Source organism: Antechinus flavipes, chromosome 2, assembly GCF_016432865.1.
Source record: "Antechinus flavipes isolate AdamAnt ecotype Samford, QLD, Australia chromosome 2, AdamAnt_v2, whole genome shotgun sequence".
Classification (NCBI taxonomy): Eukaryota; Metazoa; Chordata; class Mammalia; order Dasyuromorphia; family Dasyuridae; genus Antechinus; species Antechinus flavipes.
In genome coordinates this window covers 504,958,122-504,978,039 of record NC_067399.1, presented here as the reverse complement: position 1 = coordinate 504,978,039, position 19,918 = coordinate 504,958,122, and the positions used below count along the sequence as shown (strand labels likewise).

Here is a 19,918-nt window from a genome sequence, read left to right as displayed (position 1 = left end):
AGGACACAGGATTTCTGAAGCTGTTATAATACAAATTCAGGATTGTCCATGTTAAACTAACCTCTCTGGCTTATTTTCAATCTCTCTGTATTGGGGAAGAGTCATTTTTTTTACCTCTAAACTTCCTTTCTTTAAATCTAAGATCCTATTATCTACCAGGCAAGTCCTCATGCAGAACAGAATTTTCCATTAGCAAGAGTTTTCTAGGAACAATTCATTAAAAATGTAAACATATATTATACTCTGATTTGAAAAGCATAAGAATGATGACTTCAAAGGAGTTTTTTTTTTTTTTTTTTTAAGTATCAGACTCACCATGACTTAGAGTCAATGACAAAACTTGGCCAATGTGAGAGAACGTATGCAGTAAAGAGATTAGGGACAGTTAATTGCTAACTAGGATCTTTGGATTGTGGAAGATTGACTTATAATATCTATTATTTATTTTCTTTGAAACTAGTTCAATAAAGACAATACTACAATTGATTGTATTAGTTGTAGAACCAAATCTTCATTTCTTTTTGGTTTTTCTAACATATCTAGTACTTGAAATGTATGTAGTAAAATAAATTCAACAAATATTTATTAAGCACTTACTCTGTGCCAAGGTACTCTTCTACCCCCTCAAAAAAAAAAAAAATCCTCGTCCTTAATGAGTTTGCATTCATTTGATGACTATTACCACCAGAATCAAATATAATGGCTTTTGACATTTAAAGCTTTTTGGAACCTGCTTCTTCTTACTTTTCCCAGCCTTTTAAATTATATTTCCCTCTATCCATACTATAATGTAGCTTTATTGGTTTACATGTTGTTCTCTCTCAGGTAACACACTTCATCTCTCTGTGTTGGCATGCTCTTCTTCCCCACCACTAATGTTTTAGAATCCCTGGCTGCCTTCACTCACCTAGACATTCCCATCTTCCAGGAGCTCTTCCTAGTCCCACTAGCTGCTATTACCTTTTCTACTTTCCTTCCCCTCAGTCATCCTTAAGGAAATATTCCATCTATTCAATATTTATCTTTTGGGTACTAATTTTAAAATCTAGTATCTTCCCTTGAAGGACATGCTTTTTAACTAAAAAAGAAATTTCTAGGGCTTATTTAGCACAGTTTCAGGCATATAATAGGTGCTTTTAATAAACTATTTTATTGATTAATTCATCAGTGGGTGCTTACACTCTCCAATTCTAAGTAGGCATAAGTCAGAACTCTACAGTATACATATCCCACTCCCATTCTTCTTTTTCTGTTTCTGTCTGACCATTTCTTTTCCTTTAATGCCCTACTCCCCACTACAAAGCTAATAGGGGGATTTGTCTATATCTGGGAAAGAGTAGGTTTTGGGAACATGAGTTGGAGGAGAAAAATTGGGGATAATGCTGTTCAATTCCTTTTTATCCCCTACCTCAAACTCTGCTAATATTATTTGTCTAATTGTTATTTGAAGGATAAAAATAACCTAGAGTTACATTCAGACCTTGGACATCCAAATAACTACAACATTATGGAGTCTTTGTGCGAAGATGAAATAAAGAGGCAGACGGATCAGAATACTGGAATTTTGTCTACTGCAGATAAACTAGAGGTATGAGACTTGTTCATGTTCATTGCATTTATAATTCTTAGACAATCTGGGTAGTAGGGGCAGCTCGATGGCACAATAGATAGAGCACCAGCCCTGAAGTCAGGAGGACCTGAGTTCAAATTCCACCTCAGACACTTAATACTTCCCAGCTGTGTGACACGCTGGGCAAGTCACTTAACCCCAATTGCCTCAGGAAAAAAAAAAGAAAGAAACTCCAGGTAGTAATTCCTAGATCATTTCATAACAGCATGGCTGCTCTCTTTAATGGCAGCCTTAATAATTTGGAATGTCCCTTCCTCCTGCCCCCAAACATATTCACTTTCCTCAGCAATCCACTTTGGGCCTGCAACTTGTATATTTGTCTATACTTTTCCTCCCTAAGATTTTAAAGATTTTTGGTTTGACAATTTTAAGGTTCTAAAATTTTATTGACAGGCAGGTTGGAGTACTGTAGCCAGAGCCAACCTTGGAGTCAAGAAAATAGGAGTCAATCCAGCCTCTATTACATACTGATTTGTAATATAATCCATCTACTTTGGGGTCCCCTGAGAGCTCCTATCTGGATACTTCTTAACCATCTCAGATAGGGTAACCTAATCAATACATCAGGACCTAAGCTTCCTGGTTCCTTATGATCTACCTTCTAGCCATCTGTCTTAATGGGACTGGTTTAATATAAATCCTGACCATGACTAAGCCCCCTGACTAAATGTCAGGGGAAAAGTGACCACCTGACACCCTGCTTTGTCACCTTCCTAATTACTCCCTTTTGATCAAATCTCTTTCTTGAGAACCACCCATCCTAGCTAGCCAGTATCAATTCCCCTACCGAAGCTAAGCTGGGACATGAGTATGTGCTGAATAAGCTTGCTTGTTTTACCTGCCTCCTCCTTTTACAATGCTTGTAGCCCTGGCCACTTCCTAATGTCACATGGGAATTCTCTTCCCTGTGCATACCTAAGCTCTGGCACTACATAAGGAAAACCTGGACAGGTGTTTCAAACTCCCTGCAAATGTACTCCCAAGCATCATCTTAGGGAATATAGCAAGCAAAGGCCCAAAATGAGTACATTGCCTCTTCTCCTAAGGAGAAGGATTTCCTTTTTCTCTGCTACATCCTTCCCCTTTACCTCTAGACTTAGCAGGGTCACCCTAAGCAAGCTATTTCCCTTCTCTTAAAACACCTCCAAATGATTCAAACACTTAAATAAAGGCCAGTCTGCATTGGTAGAAAAAGTTTTCTCATTGGGAATGCCCTACATCATTGAAATCACAGATTCATTTTCTACTCCCCCAAATATTATCTTCTGATTGAGTCATAACATTATTCCTTCAATAGATCTAGCTCATGACCTCCCTCTCTTTCTCTTTCCTCCCTGACAAAAAAAATAAATAAAATGCCTACGCTAGCATTGACACAAATATTCAGATCTATCTTCCTATCCTGTTAGATCAAATTGGATCATTTCCATACTCTCTCTAGGAATGTGTCAAGAAATGTGCCCGGAAATTTATAAACTCCTTGACTGTCTTGACTGAGAAATTACTTCAACAAATGGATGAAATCCCCACAGTTGATGATGTCCAAGCAGCAAGTAAGAGGTTCTTCCGTATAGCTGTACTTTCAAGTGATGACTTGTTTCTAGGATAAAGGGGTGGAGATGGGATGGAAATTGTTGGCTTTTTTTTTCATTCATTTCTTAATCTTGGTCCCTCTGATCAGTGTGCTAGGGCCACCTTGTAACTGTGTTCCTTTAGGAATTTCCCTTGACTGGAGCCCAGGACTACAGCTATATACGTGGCCCCCCAGATGCCATGAGGAAATTGTCACCTAACTAAGGAGGGTCTCAGAGAGCAAGCCTTTTCTTCCCAGTAGGGTTCTATAGTTAGCCTAAGGAGAGACTGGGACCTGGAAAAATATTCATTTGTTCTATTCCAACCCCCTTGTTTTACAAATTAGGAAACCAAGGTCCAAAGAATCAAAGGGATTTTTCCTAAGTTACAATGAGTCAGTTTATGATCAGTGGGAACTGAACTCATTCATCACCACTATCAAAACTCACTTTTCCAAAGCACATTGAAGTTTATAAAGCAAAGAACAAGTATTATGACACCCATTTTAGAAATGAGAAAACTGAGGCTCAGAGAAGTAAAAGGATTATCTCAGGTCACACAATTAATAAGTGGCAGAGCTATGATCTAAACTCAAGTCTTTTAAGAGGATAAAGTTGATAACTGTGATGCTCTTTCCATTATGTGAAAATAATTTCATGGTGTCATCTCATATGTCTCTCTTTTTTATTACAGAAATGGAGCCAGTCAGGCAAAAAGTGTCAGCCTTAATGCGAAGGAAAATTGCTGGGCTTCCCTCAGAAGAAGAAAAAGAAAAGCCACAAAGTGAACGCGGAAGCAAGTAAGTTATGAGCACTTCTCAGAACAAAGTTTGGGTCAAAACTGTAGCTGACCCTTAGTGGAGGCAATGGAAAAGGCACAAGGTAACTTTCCAAAGACAAATCTTTCAAAATTTAAAAAATATTAATATATAGAATAATATAATATATTAAAGAAATGTGCATCTCTTTTGATTCCAGTGGTTGCAGTTTTAGAATTAAGCACCAATGAGTTTGACCAAGAAAAGAAAGAATCGTTTGTAACCCCCCAAAAAAAATTTCTGAGGATTTTTTGTAAGAACAAAATACTGGAAATGGAATAATATGGGGAATGTCCATATAAATTACAATATACAAATGTAAAGGAACATTATTACATTGTAAAAAATTATAATGTGAAATAGCCAAAGAAATATGGGAAGATTTGTATGATGTAATGTAGAGCAAAAGAAGCAGGAATAAAAGAGCAATAAATGGTGACTTCAACAATGAAGTATAAAGAAGGTTAAAAAAGAGAAGGGGAATGAGGAAAATCAAGGACATGATTACTACTACCAAGTCATGAGGTTGAAAAAGCAGGAACAAATGAAAGGTATCTCATAATAAAAGCACCTATTTTGGAAAACAGGGGAAGAAAAAAATTTAAGAATCATTAGGCTGAAAACCATAATCAAAATAAGAGCCTAGAAATCCTATTCCATGAAATTTTAAAAGGAAGTTTCCCCAATCTCTGAGAACCAGAGGGCAAAAAGGAAATAAAAGGAATCCACGGGCCATTTCCTGAAAGAATCTTCAAAAATAAAACTCCCAAGAACATCCCAGCCAAACTCCAAAGCTTCCAGATCAAAGAAAAAATGTTTCAAGTAGCCAGAAAGAAAGAATTTGAATACTAGGGAGCTACAATCAGATCATGTGGAATTTAGCAACCACCATTAGGAAAGAGCACAGAGAGTAGAGAACCATATTTCAGAACGCAAAGGTTATGGTCTTGTTGCCAATAATTAATTATCCAGTGAAACCACATGTTATCCTACTGATGAAACATAATGGCCCTTTTTTTTTTCTCAATAGTATTTTATTTTTCCAAATACATGCAAAGATAATTTTCAACATTAATTTGTTGAAAAAATTTGTGTTCCAAATTTTTCTCCCTTTCTTCTTTTACCCTCCCCCCTTCCCAAAATAACAAGCAATCTGATTTGGGTTAAACATGTTCAATCCTTTTTTTTTTTTTTTAAATACATTTCCATATCTGTCATATTGTGTAAGAAAAAAATCAGGCCAAAAGGCAAAAACAAACAAACAAAAAAAAAAAAAAAAAAAAAAAACAGGAGAAAGAACAAGCAAATAAACAAACCAGAAAAAAAAAAAAAAAGGTGAAAATACTGTGCTTTGATTCACATTCAGTCACATTCAATCACATAGTTCTCTCTCTGGATACAGATGACATCTTCCATCCCAAGTTTATTAGAATTGTCTTGAATCACCACATTGCTGAGAAGAGCTAAGTCCATCACAGATGAACATCACATAATCTTGATTTTACTGTAAACAATGTTCTAGTTGTGCTCCCTTCACTCAGCATCAGTTCATGTAAGTCTTTTCAGCCTTTTTTGAAATTAGCTTGCTCATTTTTTTTTTTTTTTGTGGAAGAATAATATTCCACTACATATCATATACATAACTTATTCAGCCATTCCCCAACTGATGGGCATCCACTAAATTTCCAGTTCCTTGCCATTAAAAGAGCTACTACAAACATTTTTGCACATGTGGGTTCTTTTCCTTTTTTTTAATGATCTCTTTGAGATATAGACCCAGTAGTGATACAGCTGAAGCAAAGTATGCCCAGCTTTACAATCTTTAGGGCATAATTCCAAATTGTTCTCCAGGATGGTAAGATCAGTTCTCAACTCCACCAATCAATACATTATCATCCCAATTTTTCCACATCTCCTCCAACATTTATCATTATCTTTTCCCTTCATCTTAGCCAATCCGGTAGGTGTGAAGTTGTCTTAATACATATTTCTCTAATCAATAGTGAATTAAAGTATTTTTTCATAAAACTAATGACTCTAATTTCTTCATCTGAATATTGTCTGTTCATATTCTTTGATCATTTATCAAATGGGGAATGACTTGTATTCTTATAAATTTGAATCAGTTCTCTGTATATTTGAGAAATGAGGCCTTTATTAGAAACACTGTCTATAAAAATTGTTTTCAGCTTTTTGCTTCTCTTCTAATCTTGGCTGCATTAGTTTTGTTTGTGCAAAACCTTTTTAATTTAATTTAATGAAATTAAAATTATCCATTTTGCATTTCATAATGTTCTCTAGTAGTTCTTTAGCCATAAATTTCTCCATTCTCCACAGATCTAACAGGTAGATTATCCCTTGCTCTACAATTTGCTTATAGTATCATCCTTTATGTCTAAATTGTGAGCCCATTTTGACCTTACCTTGGCATAGGGTGTGAGATGTTATTAGTGCCTAGTTTCTGCCATTTTAAAAAAATGGACCTTTAATGAACAAGAGGATTTCCAAAAATTCCTAATTAAAAGATCAGAACTGTATAGAAAATTTAAAATTCAAACACTGAAGTTGAAAGAAACATAAAAAGGTAAACATAAATGAACAAAGCTAAAAAACTAAATAAGGATAAATGCTTACATTTGAATAGGAGTGGGATGGGGTGGGTAATATATGTGTTGACTACAAAATCTATCATCATCAGGGTTCTTAGAGAAAGTCTAATAGGCAGAAGACCTAGGAATGTTTTTGCTGTATTTTAAAGATCTTAAAAGAAGAATGACATGGGAGGGGAAGAAGAATACACTAGCAGGGAAGAAACTAGTACAAGTAGATAGCTATACAAATAAAGAGAAAGGTAAGGAATGGCTAATTCTTGAATCTCACTATCATGTAAACTGGTCAAAGGAAGAAATAAATACACACACACAAATACAACTCACTCAACAGAAATAGGAAGGCAAGAGTGAAAAAGAGAAAAGGGTAATTTTGTAGGGTATAAAGGGAGGGATCAATCCTAAACAAAACAAACCCTATAGATTATGAAATTATTTGTAGCTATTGGTAGCAAAGTATGGGAATCTGAGGGGGTACCAACAAATTGGGAAGTGGCTGAACAAGTTATGGTATGTTAATATGATGGAATAGTATTGTGCTATAAGAAATGATGGTTCCAGGGAAACTTTTATGATTTGACATTGAGTGAGATGAATAGAACCAGGAAAATAATTTCTCAAAAAGACAGTGCTATGATAAGGACAAAGAAAGATGATTTGATTCCCCTTTCCAGCACTGGCTGCACTTTTCACTCATTTTCCCTGATTATCTGGTTAAAGTGAAGGAGTTAGAACACTCCTTGCTCCCCATTGCAATTTCTAGTTTCTTTCCCTACCACCATTACGTAGTAATCTTTACTCCTTTGAGGTTCATGCAATCCACATCTGCCATCCAATCAAACCCTTTGTAGCTTTTGTCTACAGTCTTCCAGGAATACTTCCTTTTATTCTTCATGAATTCAATACCTGACATAATCTTTTTCTCTTCCCCAACTCCTATCCTCATACTAGAGGACTTCAACATACTCACTTATGCTTCCTCAGACGTCCTAACCTTCCAGTTCATCAACTTATTTCCTGTTACTTTCTGCTCCAACCCACTTCAGGCACACAGAGTCAAAACCTTGATCTTGCCATCACCTATGAAGGTGCCATTTCTATGTTCTAGCCCTCACCCTTCCACTAGCCACACTCTCCTTTCCCTATCGTGAACCATTTTTACTTTGTACTGTCCCCTTCTCATGAAGTATTTGCCTCCTTATACCACCTATTGTGCCCTGCTAGGCCCCAGCCTTGGTTTACTCCCACCACCTACTGCCTTTGCTCCTACACATGTCCTGCCTAACAAAGGTAGAGGAAGTCATGTAACAGTTCTGACTGGATCCACTACTGATTTGTGTTAATACGCTGGGCCTTCACAACTTCTGGGTATTCCTACTGTACCTCTCTTATCAAGTCATTATTCCACTCTCCACAGCAGCTCTTAGAAACTTTTTCATCCCTTCTCAAACCTCTCCTGATTCCCTTTCTTATCGTCCTCTTATCTAAAAATCTTGCCCCATATTTCATTTTTTAAAATTGAGGCCATTGGCAAGAACTCCCTTTTCTATCCTCTTATCTCATATCACCCAGCTGTCTTCTACTATATGTCCTCTTTCATTCTTATATGAAGAAATGACACTTCTTGCCAAGACCTATCCCTCTACTGTGCGAATGATCCCACTCCATTCTCTCTCCAAGAAGATTGCCCTCTCTTATCACCCCCATTTTCTCACTTAAATTTAATATCTCCCTGTCTGTGGTCTGCTTCTCTATAGCCTACAAATGGGCTCATATCTTCCCCATGGTCAACAAACAAACAAACAAAACACCTCAATTAATGCTGCTTAGTGAATCTTCATTGCTTAGTGGAGCTTCACTAATTATCATCCCATATCTCCTGCTCTTTGTAGTTTAACTCCTTCAGAATGCCATCTACAAAAAATGCCTCCACTTCTTTCCCCTCTCTTCTTAACTCTACAGTCTGCCTTCTAATCTCATCATTTGACCCAAACTCTCCAAAGTTACCACTGATCGCTTAATTTCCAAATACAATGATCTTTTATTAATTCTTATACCTCTTGATATCGCTGCAGCCTTTGACTCTATTGATTACCCTCTTTTTGATACTCTCTTCTCTCAGAATTTTTGGGCAGTGCTATCTCCTAGTTCTCTTCCTACCTCAGTCTCTTTCCCTAGCTTTTCATCTAGGTCACCTACTAATAGAAGGTATCCCACAGGTTCTGTCCTGGGCTCTCTCCTTTTCTCCCTCTATATTACTCCACTTGGTGATCTCATTAGCTCCTGAGGATTCATTAACATCCCTGATCATCATCACAGTGATGATTCTCAAATCTCCTTACTAAGCTCTAACCTCTCTGCTGATTTCAAGTCTCACATCTACAACTATTAGATATCTCAATCTGGACGTCCTGTACATCAAACATATCCAGAACTGAACTCAGCCGGTTGGTCTGCTTGCCACAAATCTCTTCCCACCCTCAGCCATCCTCCACTCAGCTGTCAAACTAATTTTTCTAAAGCATTGTCGGCACATAAATGTTTATGCAGTACACATTATATGCCAGGTGCTACGCTAAGTTCTAAGGATAAAAAGAAAGGCTTTAAAAGACTGTTTCCACCCTCAGGGAGCTCACAATCTAATGGTAAATGACAACACATAAAAAGAAGCCGATAAGTCAAAAGAAAAGAAGCCACAGATGGATATCATGGTATACAAGCATGATGAAGTCTTGCAGGCAGTTGGGAAATGATAGGATTCCTGCCCCTGGCCCTCTCCTTAAATAGAGGACCTAGGAGGAGCTCTCTAATGTCAACCTTGTACTCTTTCTCCTCATGGAGAGAAAGGAGCCTGAGGGGAAGAGAATACTAAGGAAATTGAAAGTTTGGCCAGGGTCTCCCTATCACCTCCAGAAAGAAATATAAAATCTTGTTAGGCATTCAGAAATTGTTTTTTGTATCCCCTGTACTTAATGTAGTGTTTGACATATATTAGAAGTTTGGGGGGCTTAAATAAATTGACTGAATTAGGAAGACGAACTGACCAATATATAATGACCAACCACAATCCCAGAAGACTAATAATGAAACTAATAATGAAATGACATCCTGATAATGGTATGAAGTACTCATTTTCCAGAATGAGATATATACAAACACACACATGTATTTTGATATAGGTGGTGCAGAATTTTGCTTTTTTTTGGACTATACATGTTTGCAACAATATTTTTATTTTTAGGTTCTCAAAGTGAGGAGATGGGGGGACAGGAAAGAGAAAGCAGACTTGTGCAGATTAAAAATATAATTTAAAAAATCATAATTGTGAATATTAATGGGATTAAATCACCCACAAAACAGAAGAGGATTATAAAACAGATTAGAAACCAGAATCCAATAAAACATTTTTTAAAGTATGCTAAAATAAGCTGAGAAAAATCTATCTTTAGCTTGAAATAAAAAAGGAAAAAAATCATGATCTCAGAACAAGAACAAAAATTAATTTAAAAGAAATAAAGATGGAAAATAAATTTTGCTGAAAGGTATCAGATAATGAATTAATATAAATCTTACCAAAATAAAATTAAAAAAAATGAAAGATGAAAGACTGAATACAATTTTAGAAAAAGTTAGATATGATAGATTGGTGAAGATTATTAAATGAAACCAGAAAAGAATATACAATTATTGGCTGTGTGATTTTCATAAAAATTGACCCTGTGTTAGGGCACAAAAGCATCACAAACAAATACAGGAAAGCAGAAATATTAAACACATCTTTTATGAATCACAATTAAACAAAAATTATATTGAATAAATGAACTCTGATAAAAATAATTAAAAATTAACTGGTACATCATAAGTATATAATAATCTTAAAATTAAGAATCAGTGAGTAAAGAACAAAAAATAGAAATAACAAATAATTTCATTGAAGGTAATGACAGCAATAAGACAACATACCAAAAATTTTGTGCTCCGCCCAAAGAAGAAATCCTAGGGCTAAATGGTCTTATAACAAATTTTATTAAACGTTTAAAAAAAAAGTCAAGTAATTATGATGCTATAGAAATTATCTGAAAAAAAGAGGAAAAGAAGAATTTTCACAAAATTCTTTCTGACAAAAATAATGGTTTTGATATCTACACCAAAAAGAGATCAAAATAGGGAAATAAAACTATAGTAACAAGTGAAGCTGCTAAGTTATTCAAATCCAAATTGTGAATAGCTTTGATTGACAGTTTGGCTTATGAGTTTAGTTTAGTATATTTTTTAAATTTTGTAGAGACCATAGGGAATCATGTAAAGTTTTTAAGCAGAATAGTGACATGATTCCACTTGTATGTACCAATGAGATTAGATGACCTGTGCAAAAGTGTATAGGATAGAAAAAAGCAAGATAAGGATGAAAACAGCAATTATCTCACATAATCGCAGTAAGCATTTAAATGAGATAACACATACAGACCTTTAAGCACTAAGTAAATGTCTGTCTTTATTATTATTTTGTTGTATTCTCCTAGTAAAATGTAAGCATTTTGAGGAAAGGGACCATTTTTGGTTTTTATCTTGGTATGTCTAGGAGCTAGCTCTTCATCTTATAAATAGTAAATAATGTTAGTTGTTGAAGTGAATTGATGTTAGATTGGCACAATCAGTACAAGTGTCCATTAATCCCTATAAGCAGGGACCATAACTGAAGACAGATAACACCAGATAAGATGTTATACTTAGTAGAAATCAGGTTTAAAAGATCCTAGATGTCAGCCATATGCCTCAGCTTTTTAATAGAATCCTCAAATATCATAGTTAAAACTATATAGGTTGCAGATAACAAAAGGTATTTGAAATAATAATTATATTATACATAGTATGATGCTACTATATATACATGTGTATAATAATTATATGTCTTATATATTCAATCTACCAAATCACACTTGTGATTTATAGTTAAATAGACTGGAATCATTTTCAGGTGACAGAATTTACTGACCAAACCAATTATTGAACATTAAACTGAAAAGGAAAAGTAATCAAGATGTATTTCAAACAAGACAATTGCACGTAGTTTTTACTCATTTACTTCTGTAGCTCAGAATCTATTTTTGGCAGGAATCTGAGTGAGCTTTAAAGCATTTAGATAATCTTTCAGAATTGTAGAAAAAAGTCATTAACATTTCAGTGAAGTTAATGAAGTAGGATTTGGTTTCCAGATTAAAAATAATACAATAAAATGTTAATTTCCTTGCTACAATCAATGGCATAAAAATAATGCTTAGATTTCTACTTTTTTTTTTTTTTTTTGCAGTGTTGATTCATAGCTTCTAAATAATCAGTGATGTTATATCAAAATAACAATTTATACTAACAAACCCTGTGTAGTTCCATGGAAAGAAGTCTGGATTTGGAATCAGAAAATCTGGATTCAAATTCTAATTTCTGTACTTTCTGCTTATATTACTTTTTCCTAGTCACTTAACATATTCCTGCAGGTATAAAATAAGATAAAATAGATGATGTTTAAGTTCTCTTCTAGCTCACAATTGTAATGTTTAATTCTGTAAACAGTGAGGAAATGTGTTAACATTTAAAGGCTCCAAATTTAGAAATGATGAGTTTGACTATTATTTTACAGAAAGAGACTAGACTACCGTTTAAAAACTGGCAATAGACTCAGCATCCCCTTCATAACTGAAAATAGAGTATTTTTTACAGCAGCTCCATCTTGTGGTTACCTCACTTTTGCTGGAAAACTTTTCAATGTGACAGAATCCACTAAATCCCAAAGCTAGATTTTTCAGTTCTATCTAGCTCTAATTTTAGGAAGTTTTTCCTGACACATCAAACCTAAATTTAATTTTACCTTCTGGGACACCAAACAGAACAAGTCCAATCTCTCTTTCCCTTTAAAACTTTCCATATATGGGATGACAAAATATCCTATCTTCCTGACATCTTATTTTTCTCCAAACATTGAGTCCTTTCAACTAATCCTCAAATAACATAAAGTCAAAACCTTTCTTGCTTGGCCTTTGTTGGATGTTATCTAGCTTACTAATGTTTATTCTCATATGAGTACCCAGAACTCACCATAACATTCCTTATGTACATCTTGTAATCTTTCTGCCAGAAAGAGGAATGTCAAATACACACCAAATCAAATATGATTTTATTTTAATTTTGAAACCTTATAATAAAATAAATACATGTGAGAGAACATTGTCCTTTTTGTATATACAGTAAATTTATCTACAAATTGAATCAAGATGAACGATTTCCAAGGTTTCATTCAGCAAAACATGCATTAAGTATCATACTTAAGGTACTGGGACAAAACTGAAAAACGAGTTGAATATGTACATGTATAGATATATATATATATTACATACATACATACATCATGAGCCCTTCTGACAGAATAGTAAAGTCTATGAGACCCTTCTCAGAACAATATTTTAAAATGCTCACACCTATCAGATTGGCTAATATGACAAATGTTGGAGGGATATGGGAAAAATGGGATCATTGGTAACAGTAACATTGGTGGAGATGTTATTAGAAATTATTAAATTACTTAAATTGTTTTAACATGAAACTGGGTTAAAAAATAATAAAGACAAAAAAAAATACACAAGTAATGGAGGTCTGCTGAATCTCTCAAATTCCTAACAAGGAGGCATCTTGTTCCTCCACATTGGGGAGTGATAATCTTCTTTGATTAGTGTAGCTAGACCGGGCTTTAAAACCATCAGAAACAGACTTGTTCTATGTCCTGCATGAGATCACAGGTAATTCACCCACAGCACCCGAGGATGCCAAGAACCAAATGAAGAAGTAAAAATAGCTTTTCTCTTTCTTTTCTTTTACTTCATGGCATCAAGAAATGGTCCTAGAGAGTTTGTTTCATTTATCCTTCTCAGTTTCAGATACATAAAATAATCTCTGGTGTCCCCAGGACTTCAAATTAAGGACTCTTAAGAGCTAGGGTTTCAGGCAGGATAGTACAGCCAAGCTAGCCTCAAAGAGAAGGTCCAAGAAGCCAGGAGGCTTGGGATGTAAGCCCAAGGCACCTTTGGCCTTAGAATTAGGACTGTGCTGTATAGGAATGGAGGAACGCTATAAACCTAATGCTCTTCCTCAGACAAACTAAGTAGCATAGGAGAGGATGATTTACACCCCATGTGTAATGAAATATGTTTATATATTTGTTTTTATGTCTTTTAAGTAACAGTTAAATGGAACAAAAATGCTGGGGATCCTTCTCTACACTTAAGAAAATACTATTGATGGAGGCTGGAGACTGGCAGAGAACTAGACATCTCACAGCTCTATGAGGCTACTAGAGAAGGGACGGGAGAAGGGTGAAATGTTAAATACCCAGCCTTCAGGCTATGGTGGCCAGGAAAGCCAGTGGTATGCATAAAATAAAACACATAGGATTACCAAGGAAGACAATTATTTTGAAACAGTTATCAAAACACTTTTTAAAGCAAAATTCAGGGGCAGCTACATAGCATAGTGGATAGAGCACTGGTCCTGAAGTCAAGAGGACCTGAGTTCAAATGCAGTCTTGGTTACTTGACATTTACTAACTGGGCAAGTCACTAAACCCCAATTACCTCACCATAAAAAAAAATGAAAATAATCAAAGTTCATGGACTCTGGATTAAGAACCTTTGATTTACTGGGTTGATTGACAATCATATTTAAAAAAAAAAACTTAAAGTTTACAAAACACTTGTTTAAACATTATCTTTTTTCTCTTATATATATGTAGGGAAGGTGTTATAATTATCCATACTTTGCAAATAATGATGGTTAATATTTATATAGTACTTTAAAGCTTACAGACATTTTGCATATATTATTTCCTTTGATTCACACAACCACAATGGGAGTTGGGATTATGACCTCAGCCAAGTCATTTAAACACTCCTAACCTCAGTTTTCTCATCTATAAAATGTAAAACGTTTGATGTCATGGCTTCTAAGGTTCTTTAACTCTATTTTCTTCAAATATAGATTTATCACAATATAGAAATTACAGAGGTAAAAATGTAGGTTTTATTAGTATGCTCAAGCATAGGTTTGGACCTCAGAGAAAACTTGAACAATTCATAAGGATTCTAACAAGGTTTATTTTGCTTATAAAATAACAGAAAAATAATTCATTTACATTTTTAGTTCATGTACATTCTTCTTAGGCCATAAAAAATGATAGAGAAGATGGATCCATAATCTCATACAATCCCAATTTGAACACATTTAGTTAAACAGAGTCATAATCTCATGTGATTGCTAAAGAAACAAATTTCATTAGATAAACTCTTTAGGTAAAGTAAGTCAGGTTATAGATTAAAATGCATTTAGAGAATTTACAGTAGGCTGAAGGAACCTACAATTTATATGTTGCTAAGGTGTCATGCTGGGTGGTACAGTAGATAGAGTACTGGGCTTGAAGTTCAAGAGGACTCCTTTGTGAGTTCAAATCTCACCTACTTACTCACCTATGTGTCCTTAAGCAAATAAGTTAATCTTGCTTGCCTCAGTTTCCTCATCTGTAAAATAAGAAAGAAATGGCAAACTGTTCTCTAATATCCTTTCCAAGAAATCCCCAAATGGGGTAGGAAAGAATTATATACTACTAATCATCTAAAGAACAACAACAAACAGAGTCAGGGAATCTTTTCCTTTGGTCTTTTATCTAAGGAACACCTAAGGATCTTAAGTAAATTTCTGTATCTCAAAGGACAAGCTTTGTTTAGGTGACGTTAATATTAAGGCAGACTTTGAATTAACCAAAAATTGTGAGAGGGATGTCCCCGAGTTCCAAATAATAAAAAGGGAAAATTAAAAATTCTTCTAACAATCTATTGCAATATACCTGTTCATCTGTCTGTTTATATGTACTTAATCATCATATAGTCAGAAGCAGGGAGGGGACAAAAACTCTCCCATTAGGAGATGATCTGCCTCCACAGCTGTTTCTGAGCCTTTCTCCCCCCTTCCTTTCCCTGCATTAGCATTCTCTGGCTTTTGAACTGAGCTGGCAGTGGTTCATCTGCCCTATTTGGCCACTGACTCACCTTACCTTGATGAGGTATCAGAAAATCCTCCTTTCTCGCCTAAATGCTGTCTGTGGTGAATGTGGGAGAACGAATGTTTAGCGAGACTGTTCTTTAGGTGTCCTGGCCTGATGGGAGATAACTGGGCAAGCCTTGCCACTAAAACTCAAAGTCCCTGTCCCTGCTGCAGTGAACAGAGGGCTGGCTTTGGAACCAGAAAACCTTTGTGCAAATCCCAGCTCTCCCTCACCTCACTTCAAATCTCCATATGACCTCAGCCAAGTCATTTAAACACTCCTAACCTCAGTTTTCTCATCTATAAAATGTAAAACGTTTGATGTCATGGCTTCTAAGGTTCTTTAACTCTGTTTTCTTCATTCACCATCACTTCCGATTTTTCTCTGAATTCTTCATAGTCATCTTTACTTATGGACCCATGATATTCCATTATACTAATCTACAATTATTTGTTTAACTCTTCCTCAGTCATCTGACATGTGTATTGTTTCTAATGGTATTACAAATCATGCTTCCATGAACACATACATACACATTTCTTGCTTAATTCCAAATTGTTTTCTAGAAAGGACTAACCAATTCACTATAAGCTTTCTAAATAAGGGACAAACAAATGGTGACTGCAAAGGACATTATGTCTGCATCTTTAGATCTCATTGATGAGAAATTCAAAATAGAGGGTGTGTTTGTACTATAAGTGTATTTTTGTTCCCAGGAAGTGGCCAGGAATGCTCCCTACAACATTCAGTATTCACCACAAAATTTACATGAGAGCAGCACCTCCAATCATAACCAACAAAAATAGTCTGGGTCACCAAGCAGTAGTGGAAGCAAGAGATGTTATATATGCGGTAAGTGTGGGGAAATGGGCAGTTGTTTGAAAGGGAATTTGAACCCCCTTTTCATTACTGGTAATATCATGGTTTCACAAGACACAACCTGAGCACTGGTGTTAACTATGATAACTTTAAGTTAACTATGAATGCAATCATTGGATGTTTTCTTTATGGCATGCTTTCAGATGCATCCTATTACATTGTTTTACCATGTGATAAGCAAAGAAATCCAATATTGGTACAATCTTGCTAAAAAGTTCATCTGAACAAGTTTTTCTTATATACTTTTCATATTTTATAGCTAAATAGAGTGTGCTACTGTAGCTATGATCATTCATCCTGACTTACATTTCTAGATTGTTTTGCTTATTTTCTAGAGTAGTATAATGTAATTCTGGTCTTTTTGTTTTTGCTTTTGATTTTGTAAGTATCCTTTCTTGTATTTATTCAAATATTTGAAAATTTATAACTAGATATTGAAAGAAATCAAAACAAAATTGATTTTTTAAAAATTGCCACAATAAATCCAAAGATGTTTAAGACATCTTTTTTGACCTCAGGGAGCTTCCAGTATAGATCATTATAGATAAAATGTGATGAGTGGGTAAACAACATAGATCACAAGCAAGGCACTGCCTCAACCATGGGGGACAGAATGGGGGAAATGATGTGATAATGGAGAGAAAGATGGTAGAAATCCCTGCCTTCAAACTCTTTCACATCATTATTTGAAACAATCGTATGTTATTTGTAACATATGTGTTATATAATATAATTATATATAATAACATAATTTATAAGTAATTATAAAACTTGTTGAATGATTAACTTTAGTGTAGATGTGACTAGACTTAGATGTTAGTTTGCTTAAAGGCAGGACTAAACCATTTGGTCCCTGTAGGTCCTTTTCAAGACAAATTACGTTTGTATTTCAAGTCAGCAAATTTTACAAAAGGTTATCAGGAAAACCTAGCAACACAATTTCTATCTACTCCACTATATGCAAAACTAAACCTGCCAGTTATGGAGAGAACATTCCAATGCTAGGATGAAAATCCTAACTTACAAGATGAGGTGATAGAAAGGAGTTTATGAAACTCTAAAAGATCAGAAAGGGGCAGAACTAGGACTCCAAACTTAATTTCCTAATGTCAAATCCAAGGCTTTTTCTACCATACAACCCAGACTCTCAAACCAGGGAAAAATATTAACATTCATCTGACATAGGCAGTGCCCTTACCCGAATTTTGCAAAAACCTCAAAAGAATTTAGATAAGACAAAAGATGTTTAGTGCTTAGAAAAAGAACTGACAGGGCCAAACACTATACCAAATCCTTGGAGATACCAAAACAAAATAGGTTCTGTTCTCAAGTTGCTCTTTTTACTTAGAAGAGATAACACATCAGGCATTTGGGTAGTGCAGTGGAGAGAGCACCAAGCCTGAAGTCAGGAGGACCTGAGTTCAAATCTGGCCTCAGACACTTAACACTTCCCGGCTGTGTGACCCTGGGCAAGTCACTTGACTCCAATTGTCTCAGGGGGGAAAAAGAGAGACAACACATATAGGAAAGTTTATTACCAAGGCAAATAAAATGGTTTTTGGTGGTCCTGAGCACACCACTTAGGGACCAAGAGACAAGGCAAGTGGTAGTAGGGGCTAGGGATTCTTAGCGTACCATCTTTAGCTGGCAATACCTGGGGGTCTGGAATACATAGTGGCAGTATAGATTGTAAGGCTAATATTCCTCCAACTTCCCAAAAGGATTGTACAGTTATCCCTTCCATATCACAAGGAGGGGTAGAAATATGATACTCTAGAAAAATCTTGTAAAAGTTTTCGCCCTTAGTGGGTAGCTAGAAGGTGCAGTGGAGAGACCACCAGCTCTGATCAGGGGGATCCAAATCCAGCCTCAGACATTTAACACTTCCTAGGTGTGTGACTCTGGACTTACCACTTAACTCCAACTATCTTGCAAAAAAAAAAAAAAAAAGTTTCTCCCTTCATGTCAAAGAAGAAAGCTAAATTTTTCTTTTTCTTTTATGGGGTGTTTACAGCACTTTATTATAAAATTTGGGTTAAACATTTGATCATAGGCTCTGTGTCATCTGTAGGGCTTCATATGTTGTATGTGATTTATGCAAAACTCCCCCCAAAATTCCATTTAATTTGTGCCAACCTGTGATATATTGAAATCACTATGGGCAAAGTCAGGATGTGGAAGGTTAATTAAAGTTAATAACTTCCTCCACATCCAAGAGTCTGAGCAGCTAGATCTGTTTAGCCATAAGAATCCCTTGGAGGGATCAGACTCACTACCAATGGGAAAGAGGGAGAGGACCTTCTGTAGGGGTGGGAATGGAAGTGCAGTGTCCAGGTGGGAGGGTACTGGAGGAAAGCTGGAGAGGGCAAGGTTTTCTCAGGTGTCTGAACTTGCTATCTGCTACATAGGGTCTAAGTTCAAGAAACAAATAGGAGGAGATAGGAGAGGGAAAACTGACAAGGTAGGGAAATTGGCATTTCCCCTAAGATGCTTTGTTCCTCTGCTTTGTTCCTTAGAAATATCTGGAGGATTTACAGTTGGAACTGAACAAGATAAAGGAAGAAAAGGATATTCAGCTAACTAAAGCTGAGAACTGGAAGGGCTGGTGGACTCGTTCAGTAAAAACCATTAAGGATATGTATTTTTAATCCCTTTTTACCCTTTTCTTATGTATGCACTTAGGTTTAAAAACACTGATGCTTTTTTTTTCTACAAATAAAAATTTGGTTGTACTAGTCTTGATGGATATGGTGATTTCTGTTCTGGGAAGGGTTTTGTTTTTGCCTTCATCAGGTACATTTCATGAATGATCAGACTACAGGTGATCTTCTCTGATGGAGTAAACATTCCCCAGCTCATCAGTAGTCCAGTGCAATGAAAAGAATTCTAGATGGAAGAGATGTCTGAAGACATCTAGTCTAAGGCCCTGTCTTTACAGGTGAGGAAACTGAAGTCCATAAAGATTCCTTACCTAAAAGGGAGAGCTAAGGCATGAAGCAAGTTCCTCTGATTCCAAATTTAATATTCTTCTCTTTGAGTAAATTAAAGCAATGTTTAAAAATAAGGGAAAGGTAACAATTTTTTTGAAATTTCAGCTAACATAATATTGGGTAGCTTTATAACTCTACTTTTCATCATCAAAGGAAATGGAGACTCCACACTTGGACTCTTACATCACAATAATAGATATACTTATAGAAGAGTTATTTTTAAATGGCATTAATGAACACCACAAAAAGGACAGCTAGGTGACAGTGGCTAGAGCAGCAATCCGGGCATCAGGAGGAATTGAGTTCAAATCAGTCTCAGTCACTTACTGATATACT

At 35.5% G+C, this 19,918-nt stretch overlaps 1 protein-coding gene across 1 annotated transcript in view; it reads left to right on the top strand.

Moving 5' to 3' along the window:
• The window catches only part of CCDC180 (coiled-coil domain containing 180), a 131,603-nt gene extending 112,274 nt beyond the window's left edge, over nucleotides 1–19,329 (top strand). Inside the window, exons 34-38 of the mRNA XM_051980269.1 lie at nucleotides 1,451–1,588; nucleotides 3,072–3,183; nucleotides 3,896–4,001; nucleotides 16,430–16,565; nucleotides 19,109–19,329. Coding sequence (XP_051836229.1) covers nucleotides 1,451–1,588; nucleotides 3,072–3,183; nucleotides 3,896–4,001; nucleotides 16,430–16,565; nucleotides 19,109–19,240 — 624 coding nt within the window. The 3' untranslated portion in view covers nucleotides 19,241–19,329. The remainder of the gene's footprint in view (nucleotides 1–1,450; nucleotides 1,589–3,071; nucleotides 3,184–3,895; nucleotides 4,002–16,429; nucleotides 16,566–19,108) is intronic.
• The last annotated feature ends 589 nt before the right edge of the window (nucleotides 19,330–19,918 follow it).